The 18,291-nt window shown below is 41.8% G+C and overlaps 1 protein-coding gene and 1 pseudogene across 1 annotated transcript; one reads left to right on the top strand and one right to left on the bottom strand.

Moving 5' to 3' along the window:
• Positions 1-406: 406 nt before the first annotated feature.
• On the bottom strand, positions 407-18,274 carry obi1 (ORC ubiquitin ligase 1). Its single transcript, XM_007902570.2, has 6 exons — positions 18,143-18,274; positions 16,730-16,865; positions 15,648-15,739; positions 13,754-14,005; positions 7,869-7,957; positions 407-2,430 (listed from the first exon to the last, which is right to left on the bottom strand). Exons 1-6 carry the CDS (start codon positions 18,209-18,211, stop codon positions 819-821), a joined length of 2,250 nt encoding a protein of 749 aa, XP_007900761.2. The 5' UTR covers positions 18,212-18,274; the 3' UTR covers positions 407-818.
• LOC121848964 lies at positions 17,050-17,186 on the top strand (annotated as a pseudogene).
• Positions 18,275-18,291: the final 17 nt, after the last annotated feature.

Here is an 18,291-nt window from a genome sequence, read left to right as displayed (position 1 = left end):
TTAACAGACTTTGCAATGTGGGGGAACAATGTTTAAAATTTACCAGATTTATGAAAATATATGCATTTTTCTTGTGATTGCCAACACACTGACTAATGTCAAAAATCAGTGAGCATCTGAAGTATGCTGTAAGTTAATCCACTCTGACCCAAAGCTGCCATTTATTAGCTAGGATAAAACTAGAGATACATTTAGTCCACTTCACAAACAAGGCACTCTGTATTACCTCAACTATTTCTAACCTGCCCAGTCTTTCTGCTGCTGCTTTAAGGCCGGTCTCAAGACCCTTCTCTTTGACCATGCCTTTGGTCTCCCTCCCACCTCTCTACCTTCCCTCACCCTACACCACCCCTCCCCCATGCTCGGGCCCCGACATCTGATCAGTGCTTTGGGACGTCCTCCCGACATGAAAGGCATAATTTTGTTGTTGTTGTTGTTGCTATTGCTCCTTACTGACTTCCTTCTTTCCAAGGTCAACTCAATTTATTTAAACCATTCAGTTTATTCCTCAAATCAGTTTTAGGTAATATATTCTGGCACTGTTTTGGAATCAATTTTCAAAACAAATGTATCTTTCTATTGTAGCATTGCTGCAAGAATCGACGATGGTGATGGTGATACGCCTGATCACATTTTGGATTCAGAAAAATGTCAAATCGCTACATGGAGTTATTCTGCTTAACTGTTGTTCACTGAATGTCTCCGTCTTGTATATTTATCAGTACACTATGAAGGCAATGCGAAAATACAAATAAACACTCACACATTTTGCACAAAACAGTAAGAACAATCCAAATCGAATCAAGGATTTCCATTTACTAATCTCTTTTTGAAGATTTTGATGGACTAGCTATATCCACATTATTCTGCAATTTTCTTTTACTGGTCTGGTTGTTATTGTTGGCTGCTCCCAGTACTTTTTCATTTTCAGGGATTAAACAGCTCTCCAATAAATATGGTTTGATTTGCTGAAAGTCAGATGTGTGAGAAGATGCTGAGAGAATAGGAGAACTAAAATCAATATGGAAGGACTTTTTTTCTGAAGACAAAGAATCTAAGGATTCTTCACTTCTACCCAAGACAATATTTTTACGACTTTGAACAAGATTAATAATATTTTGCTCTTGAAATAAATCAGATTCTTCTTTTACGTCCAATGTAATTGGCGTGACGACGGTCGATAGAACAGATTTTCTCCCCTTGCCATTTACTGATGTAATTCTGGCATTTAAATCCAAAGTGTTTGGCTGGCTCTGTCTCATCTTCTGTTCCAGTCTTTTCTCAGCTTCATTCATAAGTTCAGTACACTGAGCCAACTCTGATGTTAGGGATATGTCAAGGTCAGCAAGGTCTTCAGACACAGGAGTGCAGTGAGGATTCCTAAGGTTCTCTGTTTCATCCAGCATGAAGTCTAGCTCTGATATTTTCTCTTGATAAGCTGTATCCATTGAGGTTTCACTGGATGTTCTGGAACGGAGAACCTCAGATTCAGAAACATAAGGATCAGTGCTTGTTGCATCTAATTCTTGAAGAATTGTATTCTCTGATTTGACTGCAGACACTTCAGAATGAGAAGCCTGAAGATTTTTCCTCTCATTATTGTTACCTAAATTATTAGCAGGAAGAGATCGCTCAGCATCCCAAAATATTGAGTTAGCAGGGGGATCTATCTTGAAGTTCTCCATGTTAATGCAACCGTCATCTTGCTTCAAAAATATTCTCTTTTCATCGCAGAATCCACTTCTCCAATTAGCATCATCAAAGCAAAGTTTTCTTAAATAGGACAACCGTTTTCCTCCACTTTTCTTTTTCGTCAGGGGACTTGCTTCATCATCTGTGCTGTGGAGGTGCAGACCACCAAGTGAAGTAGATGGAGTGCAAGGACTAGGCAGTTCAAAATGTATCTCACTCTCATCTCGAGGTGGAGAGAAACCCTCCTGCTTAACATTGGTCGTCTGCAACGAAGACAAAGAATTATTCTCCACAGTTGCTGTCGTTAGAAGTCCGTTATCAGCAGGAAGTCGGTTCTTTACAACCGAATTGGAAAGCATTCCATTTAGACTTTGTTCCCAAGAGAAGCTTGAACACATTGATTCAGCATTGTCCAATTGGCTGACTGATGGCTGCTCAATTTTACTGAGGCTTCTCCTCATTGCTATGATCCTATTCTCCTTGGTAACGTCAAGAGAATTCCATAGTAATTTGCTGCTTTCATCTTCACCAGCCTGAAACAAAGGAGGTGGCGATTCTGAACAGGAATTCCCACTTACATTTTCTTTTTCATTACCCCTTTCTTTCAGCTGTTCAATTTCAAGCTCCATATCTTCAATGTACTTGTCACTCCGCTCCAATGCCCTTTTCAGCCGATTCATCTCACGTTCATATTGGTCCACCTTGGACTGAAGAGCAGCTACTGTGAACCTGCCAAATCTGCAAATATATGGAAAGGACAAACTCATGTCTTATAGCTAAATTATTTGTATAACAACAACAACAACAACAAGATTCCATTTATAAAGCGCCTTTCACGTCAGGATGACGTCCCAAGGCGCTGCACAGTTGGGTCATGACCCGAGCAGGGGGGAAATGGTCGAGGGGAGGGAGCGAGGAGGGGGGAAATGGTCAGGGTGAGGGCAGGGATGGGAGGGAGCGAGAAGGGGGAAGAGAGTCGAGAGGGGAGCTGAAGGCTCGGTCAAAGAGAAAGGTTTTGAGACCGGCCTTGAAGGAGGAGAGGGAGGAAGCAAGGCGAAGGCACTGGGGGATGGAGTTCCAGAGCCTCGGGGCTGAGAGGCTGAAGGCCCGACCACCAATGGTAGGGCGATTGGGGCGGGGGACGTGGAGCAGACCGGAGCCGGAGGAACGGAGGGTACGGGCAGGTAGGTAGGGGGATAGTAGGTTGGAGAGGTAGGAGGGAGCAAGGCCGTGAATGGCCTTGTAGGTGAGGATGAGGATCTTGAAATCAAATAAGGTGGCAAAATCTATTTACATTCCTCCGCTTCTGAGCAGACACCCCTTTACATGACCTACACCATAAAGAACATACATTGGTTTAAAAAAGTTTAAAATCAGTTACACTTATATCAGAGAATGGTTTTGCAGCGATGACGTCAAAATTTAATAAGGTTGCACTCTGATGTGGATGCAAGATAGCAGACATGGGAAATTTGGTTTTATCAACCATACAAGCTCATGCAATTTATCACAGAGCAAAATTAAATGCATCTTCATGTTAAAAAATCAGGATAATTCAGGGTACTGTATTCAGTGGTAAATTCAATTAGATCACAGACAATTCTATGATTGGCATTTGAATGCAGCCAAGGCTGATGTGATAAGTCTCCTTTTTTTGGCAGTTATGACAAGTCTTACAAGTGTTGGCTCCTATTATGCACTTGTCCACAACATAACTGACCAAAATACAATAAAGAATGCCCTGTTTGTACTTTGCCTTTAATATAGATTAGACACAAAAATGGTGTCAAATCAACATTAAAATGCAGTATGAAAGTAGCTTCAGACACACAATCTCAAATCAATGTGCATTTCAGAGCATCTTTGGAAGGAGAATAGGCTTGCAGTCTAAATGTAACCAACGTAATATTGTCATAATGTCTGCAGAAATGCAGCAACATTACAAAGGCTGCAAAGTGTTTTGTTTGCTCATTGATGCAAGCTGTGACTTCATATTGTGCCTTTTGAATTTGGAAGAAAACAGTCATTGGTTTTAAGAAGGTTGTTCACAATTACATACAGATGATCAGAATCCAGCAAATTGATTCTAACTTGGTGCAGAAAAACAATATAAATCTGGTTCCACTTGCATTGATATCAAACTGGAAGCAATATTCCATTTTCCAGTAATGTGAATGGACGTTAGATATTCAATTGAAAGTCTCACTGAGAGAAACCAGAGAATAGATGAAGCGAACGAGAAATAAGAAATGCTGCTCAGATTCTTAAATATTTGACAGGCCACAATCTACAACCACCCCCAAACCCTCCTCAGCCCGCACCCCACTCACATTGGCCTCCAAAATATCCGCTCCCTCTAAAATAAAGCTCTTGTAATCCACGACTAGCAAATAAGACATTCTAGGATTTACGGAAACCTGGTTATCCCCCGGTGACCTGTCACCATCGTCGAAGCCTTACTGCCTGGATACACTTTTCACCACACCCCCCGCCTCACCAACCAACACAGCGACGGCATGGCCCTCATCTCCCAAACCTCCCTTGGTCTACCCCCTTATTCCTCTGGCTGTTCCCCTTTTGAGCACTTCACCTTCTTCCATCCCTCCTCCCTCTCCAGCAAAATTCTCCTAGTTTACTGCCCCCAAACCTTCTGGCTCCTTCCTCGCAGGTATTTCCTCTCTCCTCTCATCTGTGTCGCTCTGCACAAAATGGGAGATTTCAATCTTCATCTTGCTGTCCCATCTCCTCTGACTTCGTAAACCTCACCCTCCATGTAAACTCCCCAACCCACAACTGTGGCCACTCCCTCAACCTCGTCACAACCCAAGGTCTAGGCATCTCTGATCTGTCCATCATAGACAAGGCCATCTCAGACCACTTCCTCATCTCCCGCTCCGTACTCTTTGGCTCCTATCAACGTCTTCTCTCTTGCAGGTTTGAACTCCTCATTGTCTCCGGGCTCTCGCTCAGACTCACCAAACCCGGGCACAACTGAGGCGTCAGGTTCGATCCCCAGCTTTCCTTTCTACTCCACATACATTCCCTGACCAGGACTACTTTTTTCCACTCTATCACATTGCCCGTCTCTGTCCGTACCTCACAACCTCACTTCCCGACTGGGCTATTCTAATGCCCTCCTCACTGGTCTCCCCAGCTCCTCCAAAATTCAATTAATCCAAAACTCCGCCACCCTGATACTCACTTGCACAAATCTCTGTACCCCCATCACACCAGTCCTTGCCAGGTTCCACTGGCTCCCAATCACTGAACAGATCGATTTCAAGATCTTCTCATTCGTTTTCAAATCACTTCATAACCTCGTACCTCCCTACTTACTCGACCTGTTTAATCCCCCCACTCCCCCACCTGCTGCCTTCGCTCAGCTGGCTCCAGCCTCCTGTTAGCCCCTCGTCCCCTCTACTCCACTATCGGCAGCCGTGCCACAGCCACTATGCCCCGAAACTCTGGAACTCTCTCCCCTAATCCCTCTGCCTTGGCCCCTCCTCCCCAATTTAAAATCCCGCTTAAAGACCTTCATTTTTGGATTGTGCGTATGGTCACCTTCCCCCTTCCTCTAACTCGGTGTCATACTCCGACACTGTTAAGCGCTCCAGGATGCTACCTCGTGTGTAGGGCGCTATATAAATACAAGATGTGGTTGTTAAATGAAGTCAAGATGTTATGATAGAGGGCAATGCCTATCCCTTCCTGGGAATGCAAACATCATGCCCAACATCATTAACACTACTAAAACAGTAGGAAGGAAGGTGCTGGGGGAAACAAAATACAATTGTTTTTCACTGTTTTACTGAAAAAGCAAATAGATTCTGTCGCTAAGGAAGTTCACTAATTGTTCCAATCAGTTTTATTTTTCAAGACTAAACTGACGATTTTCCACTTTAAAATACCTCCAAGAATCGTAACCTTATTCAGCCAAGTGAAAAAGTGAAAGCGACCTGTGGGGGCACAGGCTGAGCCAGTCAGGGAGGTCAGCAGTGAGTGCCACCATCAGCCATCACAGGATTCCTCGCAGCGGCTCTTAGAGGCCACTGACCTCACACAGGGGCTCGACCTCAGTGGTTAGAGCATTCACCTCGCAAACGAGAGACTTGGGTTCGATTCCCGGACAGGGCGAAACTCTGGGCAAGTTTCCTTACTCCACACACCTGTTTATCTAGCAGTAGGTAGGAACCCGGTTGGTAGTCGATTGGCAGATCACCTTTCGGGAATAATAATAATCCCTTCAATTGCCGACTGTTTGTAGGGCACTGCGGTGCCTACAAAATATAGTCACTACACTTTACAGTGTATCCTGTGAAGCGCTTTGAGACATCTCGAAGACGTGATAAGGTGCTATATCAATTGCAAGGATTATTTATTATTGTTATTAAAAATATTTCCATGCAGTTACTGGCCTTCAGATTTGGGCCATTATAACTGCAGCACTGCGAACGTCAGGCAGGACAACCATTTCCCCTTCCCTCTATTTCATTGAAAGTAATGAGCAAATATGGCTTTGAAAACAGGAGTTATTCATAGAAATGTATACCATGTACCGGATTACAGAAACATCAAGGTGGCATCCCTTTATTTTCCACTTAAGAATGCATATTTTAGTCAATATTCTCTTTTCATGGGATAACGGGCATTAATTGTGGATGCCATCAACAAACAATTACTATTACGTTGACTGTCCAGCACCTTGGGATGTGCTCCCAACGAAAAAGGCGCTATACAAATGTAATTGTGTTGTTGTTGTTGTATTTAAAATGCAGTTTCATAAACCACACTCAATATTCCACTCCTAAAGTAGGAGTCAAACCCTCTCTTAACTCAGCATTATCAGTGATTGACACACTGTTTCATTGCAAATTGATGAAAATCTGTTTCCTTAAGCTAAGTGATGTGACGTCACCCACAAAGTGAATTCTTGAATTATGTACATTACTACTTTTTAGAATGAAGATCAGCCTGGTTTGTTGGAAAAATATCTTGGGAGACATTTTTCAAAACTAAAATAGGTACTAAATTAAGGGAACATATTTTTGAGTGTTTGTCGTTTAAAAATGTCAGTGCGCCCAAACAAAAAATAATTAGCCAATCGGAAGGGAGGATTTAGTGCCTGGAATCACTTCCTATTGGTAAGGAACCAACTGCAATGAGTTGGCATACCTTCCCAACATTGCTGTGAAAAAGTTCCAAGGTATCACAGAACCACACTAAATGATGGGCTCTGCATGAGGACAATCATGCCAGTATTTTATTATGCATTGCACTATTTAAAACACTCCAAATCGTATGTCAAGTTTTAAACAGATGCTTTTTGCTAAGAGCACACAAATTATTACAACACCACCTTGCACTTACACTGCGCCAGTGGAGCCTGGCCAGAACTGGTGAGATGTGGGTATGGGACTTGGTCTGGGTCAGTATGCGGGCGGCAGAGTTCTGAATGAGTTGGATCTTTTGACTAGTGGAGCTGGGGAGACCGGTGAGGAGTGTGTTTGAGTAATCCAAGTGGGAGGCGACAAACACATGCACGAGGGTTACGGCTGCATTTGGGGTAAGGTACGGTCAGAGGCATGCAATGTGGCAGAGGTGGAAGAAGGCGGTCATGGTCGGGAACCAGATGTGGGGGAGGAAGGACAATTGGGGGTCAAACCGGACGCTTAGGTTGCGGACAGGTTCGGTGACTCTGAGGAAGAGCCCAGGAAGGTTGAGGGGATTCAGATCCGCAGGAGTGAAGACATTGATGGGAGCCAAAGAGTATGGCTTCTGTCTTATCCATATTCAGCTGCAGGAAATTTACACTCATCCAGGCTCTGATGTCTGCCAGACAATCTGATAGAACATCGTTGGACCTGGAGTTGGTACTGGAGGAGGCAAAGGAGATTTGTGTGTCATCCACATACATGTGGAAGTTTACCCCGTATAGGAAATATTATTACCTTTCAAAAAATACTGCATTCTGATTGGACAATCTTGAAAAAAAGGAAGTGAGCTATTTTAGATATTTTGCAACATTTCAAATTTCTGGTCATCAAAACGACAGATTGATATATTTCAAGAATACTAAAATACTTCTCCGCTGTTACATTGCTATTGTTGCAAATAGTCTTCACGGGACGTAACTTTAATGTAACCCGCCCAATTCTTTTAACATAAAAATTACATACTTATGTGGCGATCTGCTATCAACTTCAGCCTTCAGATGCAAGTTCTCTCTCACAAGATCACTATTTTGAACTCGTAGCTTTCGGTTTGCCTGAAGAAGGTGTGTAAAAAAAAATCAAGAATGGCTTAATCATTATAAACCAGCTCCTCAATATTTAAAAAATATATTTGACACAAGAAACAATATGCACAACTTTGCAATATCTCTCAGGACTCGTCAAGTGAAATGGTTCATCTGCGCCATTGAATAAACTCCAGCAGTTCCTAAGCCTTGGCTCATCGTCTTGGGACATCCTCCTGATGTGAAAGGCGCTATACAAATATAATCTTGTTGTTGGCTCTTGCCAACCTGCACCCCATACCTTCTGTCCAAGGAGAGTGCGCATTTCATTCCAGACACAAGGAGAATTCCATGTGTTAGTAGCACACATGTGTGAAACTCTCAGTCTGCTTTGAATACTCTTAATCATGACAAAGAATTTACACATTTGTCAGGCATCTGGCTGACAAAAATTGTTTTTAGATGCCTTATTAGACAATTGAAGAAATCATAACTGCAGCATCAATGACACTTGTAGTAAATCTGTTAAGGTAGCAAGACATCCAGGAGACACTAATGGTAAAATCATGTTTCTTGCACAATTAAATGAAATGGGAATAGTGTGCAATGACAGACATTTCTGTGTGTATTAAGCGATCTACCGACTCATCAGTTATTAAGGAAAGAAGGAAAAGCATTCATGTCACTACAGCGCTAAAGTCTATTCTAAAAGGAAATGCTGAAAATGTAAACACAAGTTACTTGACAGAAAACAATCTTATTGCAAGTCCCGAACAGCAAAAAGACAATATGCAACACAAGCTAAATCAAATGCAAGGATTATTATTGTGGAGTCCTGTAGCTCAGTGGTTAGAGCACTCACCTCGCAAGTGAGAGACCTGAGTTTGATTCCTGGCAGGGCGAAATGTTGGGCAAGTTTCCTTACTCCACACGCCTCTGTTTATGCAGCGGTAAGTAGAAACCCAGTTGTTAGTCGATTGGCAGATCGCTTTTGCGGGGTAAGAATTCCTTCAATGATATTAATTATAAATTGGTCACTTCAATCCACGAGTGTTTGTGGGACACTGCTGTGCGCAATACACTCCTGTGTTTTGTCCACAAAATTTACAGTCAATTCACTTTCCAGGATATTCTGTGAAGCGCTTTGAGACATCTCGAAGACGTGATACGGCACTGTATCAAATGCAAGGATTATTATTATTATAATTTCACAGAAGAAAAATGACATTTTGTACTTCAGTTCAAACAAGGCCTGATTAAAGCTATCAGCAGTACCGCAGTACCAAGTTCAGCTGTGCCAGCATTTTAGACAGAATATAGCCATCCCTAAACTTTTTTTAAAATAAAATCACCTGAAAGGATCTACGATTAACTTCCTTTTTTTGTCCATTTATTGATTTCTGGAATGGTCTTGTTTAACAAGTGCCAGGACAATGGCAAAATAGCTGGGAGGAGCTGCCAAGTATGTCAATGGAAGAGCGTTCAATTAACATTAGCAGATACAGTCCATAACTCTCAAAGCTTCAGCGATCAAGGCAAAAAGTGTTTGTCTGTTAATAAGTCTGCCTTGCAACATCTGGCACAGTAACTCCTTTCAGGCAGTGCACTCAATAATTGCGTCAAAAATATTTTAAAACAATTGGAGAACGAGGAGAAAGAGAAAAAAAGAGATGGGCAAAGGAAGAAGAGGTTAAAGATAACCAGAATCTTTTAAACTTCATTGACAGGTTTACCGATGGTGAAATAATTCTCTGAATATTAATTAGGGGGTTAGAAAATTTTGTGTGGGCAAGCCTACATAATACTATTATAATAATAAATAATAATAATAATCCTTGCATTTGATTTAGCGCTTTTCATGTCTTCTGGACCTCTCAAAGTGCTTCACAGTGAATTGACTGTAAATTTGTGGGCAAAAGGCGGCAGCTAATTGTGCATAGAAGTGTCCCACAAACAGTCGTGGATTGAAGTGACTAATTTATTTAATATTGCTTTTTTTTCTTGAGGGATTATTATCAGGTGTGCGGAGTAGGAAGCTTGCCCAAGGTTTCACCCTGCCGGGAATCAAACCCAGGTCTCTCGCTTCCAAAGCGAGTGCTCCAACCACTGAGTTATGTCAAATTGCAACAATTAATACATGAATATCATCCGGATATTGCAATGTTACCATTTGGTAGCTTTCCAAAACACAGTTCCGGTAGACATAAACCAGCATATTGATTGAAATGCTAACGCCAGCTTTGAATGGAAAATATATAATTAGAAACCGTTGTAAACCTCACCCATTCACTCAAAGCATTTTATGAACTTCAAAGAGTTCTATTAAAGGGAATATACAGTTGACCTTCATTGTACCAGGCTTTACCCATATTCCGTGAGTACGTTCATAACATGGTTGCACTGTGGACTTGTAGTAAACTAGAAGTGTGGTGGTACATCTTGGACTCCTGATGCATAATATAATAATAATAATAATCCTTGCATTTGATATAGCGCTTTTCACGTCAGGAGGACGTCCCAAAGCGCTTCACAGAATATACTGTAAAGTGAATTGACTGTATATTTGTGGGCGAACGCGGCAGCCAATTGCGCACAGCAATGTCCCACAAACAGTCGTAGATTGAAAATGACCAATTTATTATTGTTTTTTTGTTTTGGAGGGATTATTATTAGGCTCTGTGTGGAGTAAGGAAACTTATGCAGGTACACAATGACTCCTGGGCTCCCAATAACTACTAGAACTGCTCAGAGAGAGGTTGTTGGATTCCTGCTCACTGCCATTCGGTGATGTCAACACCACAATTATCAGTGACCTGAACACCCATAAGTGGTGGTGACTTACAGTCACTCTAAAACCACAAGCTTTAAATTTATTATAGAGAGCTCCAACTGTATTGCAGTTTTTCAAAAAAAGTTTCAATTTCTTCCACACCATTAGATGGGGTATAAAATCTAATCACTATCTGAGGAAACTACTGACTACTTCAGAGCACTATAGGGAATATCTTACTGAACTGTGTTCCGACAGCTTGGAAACTGCGGAATACAATTAATTTGGATTTTCCTGGAACTGAAACCTGGCAGAGAGAAGTATTTTACACCGTAGATCATTTAGCTATATATAAAACCTTAAGGGAAGTCAACCTATTCACATAAGGAAACAATTGTCAGATGAGATTTTAAAATCATGAAGCAAATTGATAAAGTGGACGCAGAGAAGTTCTTTATGCAAACCAGAAGTCAATCAGAGGCTCCCATCACTTCCTGAACCACTTCCTACTCACAGATGTCACCCTGGTACACCAGCCACCTCCGCTCCCTCAAGACACAGGTGCGTGCCGCTGATCACACCTGGCTCAAATCGAATTCAATGGTCCATCGGCAGATCTGGCTGGACCTTATCAAAACTTACTGCTCCGTCCTCACCTCTGCTAAATCGTCGTTCAACTCCAAGACAATCTTGGGAGGCCAAGGACAACCCCAAGCTCATCTTCTCCATCATCAACCAGCTCCTCCGCCCACCCTCTCACACCTCGCCCATCCTCTCCTCCAATGTCAACTGTGAGGTGACGCTGGAATTCCTCGAAACCAGTCAAGGGAATCTGCTCAGCTGCCTCTGCCCTTCCATCTACTACCACCTCCCCATCTCCCCCTCACGCTCGGCCCCAACCCTTCCCTCCCTCCACTCCCTCCATACCTTCGAATCTGTCTTTCCCTGCTCTCTTACCACCACTGTAACCCACATGAAATCAACCACCTGCTCCTTCGACCCCACCCTACCCCTCTCCTACCTCCCAGCCCCACCTCCTTGCCCCTCTACTCACAGACATCATAATAAATAATAATCCTTGCATTTGATATAGTGCTTTCCACGTCTTCTAGAAGTCTCGAAGTGTTTCACAGAATATACTATAAGGTGAATTGACTGTATATTTGTGGGCGAAACGCGGAAGCCAATTGCGCTCAGCAGTGTCCCACAAACAGTTGTGTATTGAAATGACCAATTTGTTATTGTTTTTTTTCATGAGGGATTATTATCAGGCGTGTGGAGTAAGGAAATTCGCCCAAGGTTTCGCCCTGCCGGGAATCAAACCCAACTCTCTCGCTTGCGAGGCGAGTGCTCTAACCACTGAGCTACAGGATTCCACAAATGCTCCACAAATCATAAACCTCTCCCTGTCCACTGATACTGTTCCCACTCCTTTAAAAACGGCCGTCATCACTCCTATCCGGACCCAGCCCTGCTCTCAAATTACCGCCCATCTCCAACCTTCCTTTCCTTTCCAAGATCCTGGAACAAGTCATTGCTTCCCAGCTTTGCTCCGTCCTCCCCTGCCACTCCCTACACAAACCCCACTAATCGGGTTTCCGTGCTGCCCACAGCACAGAAACAGCTTTAGTCAAAATGACAAATTACATTTTGTCCATCTGCAACCAATCTGCTCCCTCTGCCTCCTCGTCCTCCTTGACATCTCCGCTGCCTTCGATACCTTTGACCACTCTATCCTCTTCCACCTTCTCTCCTTTCACCTCAACCTTCATGGTTCTGTCCTTGAATGGTACAGATCGTACCTCTTACATTGTCTCCACTTCATCGCCACAAATGGTTTCTCATCTAGCCCCCGGACCATCTCAGAGCTCTGTCATTGGTCCCCTCCTCTTCAATATTTATATGCTCTCAACTCCAATGGCTTGCCTTGCCATCACACAAAGGATACAGTTCAAGATCCTGGTCCTCACCTTCAAAGGCCTCCATGGCCTTTCTCCCCCCTTCCTCTGCAACCTCCAAAACACCTACAAACTTGCCCGCTCCTTCCACTCGGCGGGCTCTGTTCTGCTTCACATCCCCTGCCGCGCCCACCCACCTTTGGCAGTCGGCCCTTCCGAAACTCTGCCCCACCCTCTGGAACTCCATTCCGAAGTCCCTCCACCTCACCCCTTCCCTTACCTCCTTCAAGACCCGTTTCAAGACCATCCTCTTTGACGGTGCTTCAATCACCCTCCTTCCCCTCCTGCCCTCCACCCTCCCCGACCCTGACCCCCAGCTCGGGTCTGAAGCACTGATTGTCCAGCACCTTGGGACATCCTCCCGACGTGAAAGGCGCTATACAAATGTAATTTGGTTGTTTTGTGGAATAGTCAATGGAGGAAATTGCAAGCTAAATATAAATTAGGTAACCTTCTTACCCTTGCAAGTTATTACGTTCTAGAACACACTGCCATCTGGACCTTATTAAAGTGTTCAAAAGGAAATTGGACAAATTTCTTTTTTAATAAGTGATGCAGGAAATCAGGAGCAGCACCACGGAAAAAGGGTATTAATATAATCTGTGTGAGGCCTGAATCTGAAGCTCATCATTGGGGTGAATACGAGGTAGAATAACCTGAAGTCATTGCCAATTTACTGTATAATTTGTTTGATACTGTTCTCATCATCTATTTTCATTGGCCTAATATGATTGCAATGTGCTTTACAAGGATTTAATTAAAAGAACATGCTCACTATTTTATCTGTATAACACACAGCAATTGCAAAATTAGCTGGTACTCAACAGAAATTGTATTCAATTCAGCATAATCTGCATAATCATAAAATTAGGATTTAAAATAACATGCCAAATTTACTTATTTGTACTCTACAGGTAACTTATGAAAACACTGACTATCCCATCTTTAGAATTATTCCTTTATGACATTCAAAAGATTTATTGCCAGTGAAAATGGATCATATGATCACTGCACCATCCAACAGGAAGAGTACCTTTCATATTCCCTTTTGCCATTCTTTAGTCTTCCACTGGTTTTAAGAGTTAGAAAACTACTCACTTCTTTAAGTTTATCCACATCAGCTTTTGTTTTCTTGTAGATCTCAGTAGCTGCTTTCAACTTGGTTGCCCATTCCTGCTGGGCAATTGAATTAGCTTCGCTCTCTGGTCCAGTCAAGCTTTTCTTTCTGTCTTGATCTGTGCTGGAGGATGACACGTTCACTGGATCAAGAACAGTTTTGAGTTGCGATTCTAGGCTCAGGTTTTTACTGCGAAAGTCTTCAATTTCTTTCTGCAAAGACTCGATTTCCTCCTAAAATTAAAAATATAACATCACCTACATAGAAACAAACAGCAGAAATTCTGCCAGCAGGAGCATTCTGTTTGAGACATCAAGGCTTCCAAAAGCTACTCTGGTACCAAATAAAAATTTTCCTTGCGTGAAACAATGGAAAAATGTTGATTGGCACAGCCAAAGGAAATTGAACAGAACCAGAATTAAATGCATTTTACTGGTCAAACAAACAATATGAAACACAAATATTGGTTGATGTGGGATTGTGTTCTCTGCCTGGTTACAATTTAAATAACTGGGCTTTATGTAGAATAGCATAATTTAGATTGCATTTGATCTTAATCAGGTAGCCCAATGACTTGAAATCTGTAATATATTTTCTGGTTGATAGACAATGCAAAAAATGCAAGCTCTTACAGTCCCGAAGACTTGGCTCTTGTCAAATTTATGCCTAATACTCTCCGGAAATAGATAAGCAGCGTACAGCATTGAAGTGAATGATCAAGCATTGTTTAACTGGATATTTGTTAGCTAATACAATAGGAGAAACTCCCTTCTTTTTTGAATAGTGCCAATGGGATATTTAATCTCCACCTGAATAGCCAGACAGTATCTTGATTTAACATTTCATCTGAAGTACGGCACTTCTGATAATGCAGTGACCCCCCCCAACGTACCCTGGAGTGTCAATCGAGATAATGAGGTTAAAGTCCTGATGTGGGGCATGAACCCGCAACCTTCTGAGACAGAAGCAGGAGTGCTACCACCTGAGCCACACCAACACCTGACAATAGATTGACATGTTTCAAAATAACGAGTTATAAAAATTCAAGTTGTAGCTTACTAATTTGCTTATCAACAAAATCTACTTTGCATTATTGAATCATACACTGCTATTAAGTGAAAAAGTCCAGGTATAACGCCATATTGAGAGAACAGCAATGCCTCTCCTTCCTTCAGGTAAGGAAATACCTCAGGAATGTTTGGATCGACACATGTTCCAAAACAATAGCAAAGGATTGTTTGAGTAAACTATTCCAACTTCAAACCAAAATTAAAAAAGTTGATTACTTCAAGTACCAAAATAATTTCATTGTAAACAAGCAATATAGGATTATGCTCATATATACAAACACTGCCAAAGGTTACATTTCATTCTACCAGAATTTCCTTTAACTTACTGATTATCTTTTTCTATCCAAATTCTTTCTGAAACTGTTTAATAATATCTAATAATAATAATAATCATCATCCTTGGATTTGATACAGCATTTTATCACATCTTCGAGACGTCACAAAGAGCTTCACAATTGAACAAATTTATTTTTTAATAACTGATGCAGGAAAACAGAATCAGTACCATGGCAGAAGGGATATTAATATAATCCGTGTGAGGCCTGAATGTGAAGCTCACCAATGGGGTGAATACGAGGTATACTGTAAGCGTAGTGACTATATTTTGTGGGCGAAACGCAGCAGCCAATTGCGCACAGCAGTGTCCCACAAACAGTTGTGGATTGAATGAACAAATTATTATTATTTTTTGGGAGGGATTATTTATCCTAGGTAAAGTGATCCACTACTCGACTAACAAGCGGGTTCCTACTTACTGCTAGGCAAACAGGTGTAATAAAATAAAGCCATCCTGCTAACACATTACCTCATATTCTTTATGCAACAATTCAAGCCTTGTTTTTCGAAGATGTCTCTTAGTTGAAGGATTGTCACAATTTTCTGTTCCATCGGTTCCTCCTAAATGGAAATTAAACAAGGACTTTCATAGAAATGTAATAAATATTATACACGTGCCCAGGATTAGGAAGTCCAATTTTTCAGTGCTTGGTTAAATAAGGTATAGCTATTAAAACTCTATTCTATATGGATTTATCCATCTGTAACTGCCAAGGTAGTTTCTTAACTAACCACTTACATGAAATCTTCTGAAGCACGAAAAAGAAATGCAGAATTGAAATAAAATTGAAAAAATCTTTCCAAATTTTGTGTGATCTTAAATTTAAAAAATGGATTTTAGGCTACGAACAGGAGAAATTTGGGGCTTCTGAAGTGTTAAGGGCAAAAGCATTTGGTCTTCGAGTGTTACTTGTGATATCCCAGATCATTGAGTATTTTCAAGTACAAGATTTATGAGAACTGTTCACACACGAGGGTGAGGTGTTTACCGCAAAAGAGCATCATCAAGGAAAAAAATATGAACCCTCCCTTTATATATATATAATATATATATGTTCGCAGACATACTCATACAATGATTCCTTTGATAACTAATTCCAGTGGAGTTGAACAAATTAGACTTTTTAAAAAAAAAGTACATACCAGTTTCATTTAATTTAGTTCCATAAATAAAAGCTTTTTCTGCCAGTTCACTTGTTATTTGAAATTTTCTCCACATTTAAAATGTGAGAGAACGCTTAGTGTACCCACATCAGATAACTATTTCAATACATATATGAAGCTATTGCATAGAATACATTATGTTATACTGATGATCACATAAATCAGAGCATTGAACCTTGAATGCTTCCCTTCCTCACAGAGTACAAATCAATCCTTTTAAAATCAGAGAAGTTGATCAGCACCCAAAATCCGTTCATTGATTTTCTTTTTATCTTTGAAAATGCGAACTACAATTCTTAATGGAATTGAAGAGAGGAAGGAAGGGTTTACAAGCAAACCACCGCTATATGGCAAGAAGCAATGTAAATAATCCTCAACAAACCTTACCTAGTACTTCCTTGACAGGGTTTTCAGAAGTGATTGGAATTCTACAGGTAGGGCACTGGCTACTGTTCTTCAACCAAGACTGTATGCACATGGAGCAGAAGACATGGTTGTTCGAACAGATAACTGGGTGACGTACCTGAAAATAAATGCAAAGGTGATTAACTAAATACAGTCAGAACATGCAATAATTCATTGCAAATGCCTCTTTCCAAACTAACTTTGAAATGCACTGTTTAAAAAAAGTAATTCAATCCAAGGTCCCTTTATTACAGACAAGCCTCTAAAACTCAATATATCTTCCCATTTTTGCACTTGGTTTCAGCACTTCTCAGCCTCTTGGCCAAGATCAAGTGTAATATCTGTTCTTATCAATTAACCCTTAGACTGCACCTCTCCGTTTGAGGCCAGCTAATATTTTTTCTGTGTAACATTTTCCACATCACTGTGAATAACTTAATATCAGATCTTTCCCCCATGTACACTTTAATGCACATTGAGAAGAAAATAAAGAATCAAAGAACGGACTCTCTGACAAAGATTGACCAACAAAATGAAACTGTTCTTGTAAAAAGAACTTATTCTGCGAATATTATTGTTACAAAAGTTACAAGATTCGGAATAAAAGAAATTGCTCCCATTTTTAGAATGTTGATAGATAATAAATAAATCCTGGCATTTGATATAGCGCCTTATCACGTCTTCGAGACGTCTCAAAGCGCTTCACAGAATGTACCGCAAAGTGAACTGACTGTGTACGTTGTGGGCGAAACGATTTCCAAAGTACAATCAAAATTAGATATTCAGAGAACAGGTCACCGACGAATTGTAACTGTAAACCCAGTATTTTGTTGTTTAATAAGAATAAAAACGAAGCAACATTGTTCAACACCCCCAACCCCAGCCCCACCCCCAGCCCCGTCTGAGAATAAAGTGTGCGTTGAAGGGTCTTGCAAGTAAAGACAGTGATGGTGAAAGGGTTAAAGTGGGGCTGGTCTGTTGCTGAGGGCAGACATCAGTCACCAGTAACATTAACACTGCGGCGTTGTGATCATTCAGCCACAGAGTGATGCGGAAGTGAGGTGGAGCAGAGCCGACCAATTCCCTTCGTGTCTCTGCAAAGCAACTAACTTCAAATGGCTGATGTGTGCACTATTTAAACAGAGCAAAGAACAGACACACAACACACAGTCTCACTAACTAACTAAGCCCGAGACTCGGTCCTGAGCCACACTCTCCCCCCCTCTCCCTCCGCACTGCTGACAACGACTGGAAACCACTTACACCCACATCAGTGGTTGTCACTGAATGTAATAAGTGGAGGGAGGAGAGGTACCCGTTATATGCTCTCCCCCCCCCCCCCCCCCCCGTTACCCGGGCTACACCAGTGCAGGTGCAGGCTGGTGGGGACGGTACCTTGCCCAGGCAGATGTGGCAGGAGATGGGCAGAGTGAGCGCCAGGGTCACACTCTGCACTTTCTGCATTGTCCCGGAGCACAGGGCCTGTCCTGGAGCCCCGGAGCACAGGGCCTGTCCTGGAGCCCCGGAGTACAGGGCCTGTCCTG

This window comes from Callorhinchus milii, unplaced genomic scaffold (assembly GCF_018977255.1).
Source record: "Callorhinchus milii isolate IMCB2004 unplaced genomic scaffold, IMCB_Cmil_1.0 Scaffold4, whole genome shotgun sequence".
NCBI classification, from domain to species: domain Eukaryota; kingdom Metazoa; phylum Chordata; class Chondrichthyes; order Chimaeriformes; family Callorhinchidae; genus Callorhinchus; species Callorhinchus milii.
The sequence above is the reverse complement of the archived record's forward strand: the minus strand, read 5'-3'. Positions and strand labels throughout refer to the sequence as shown.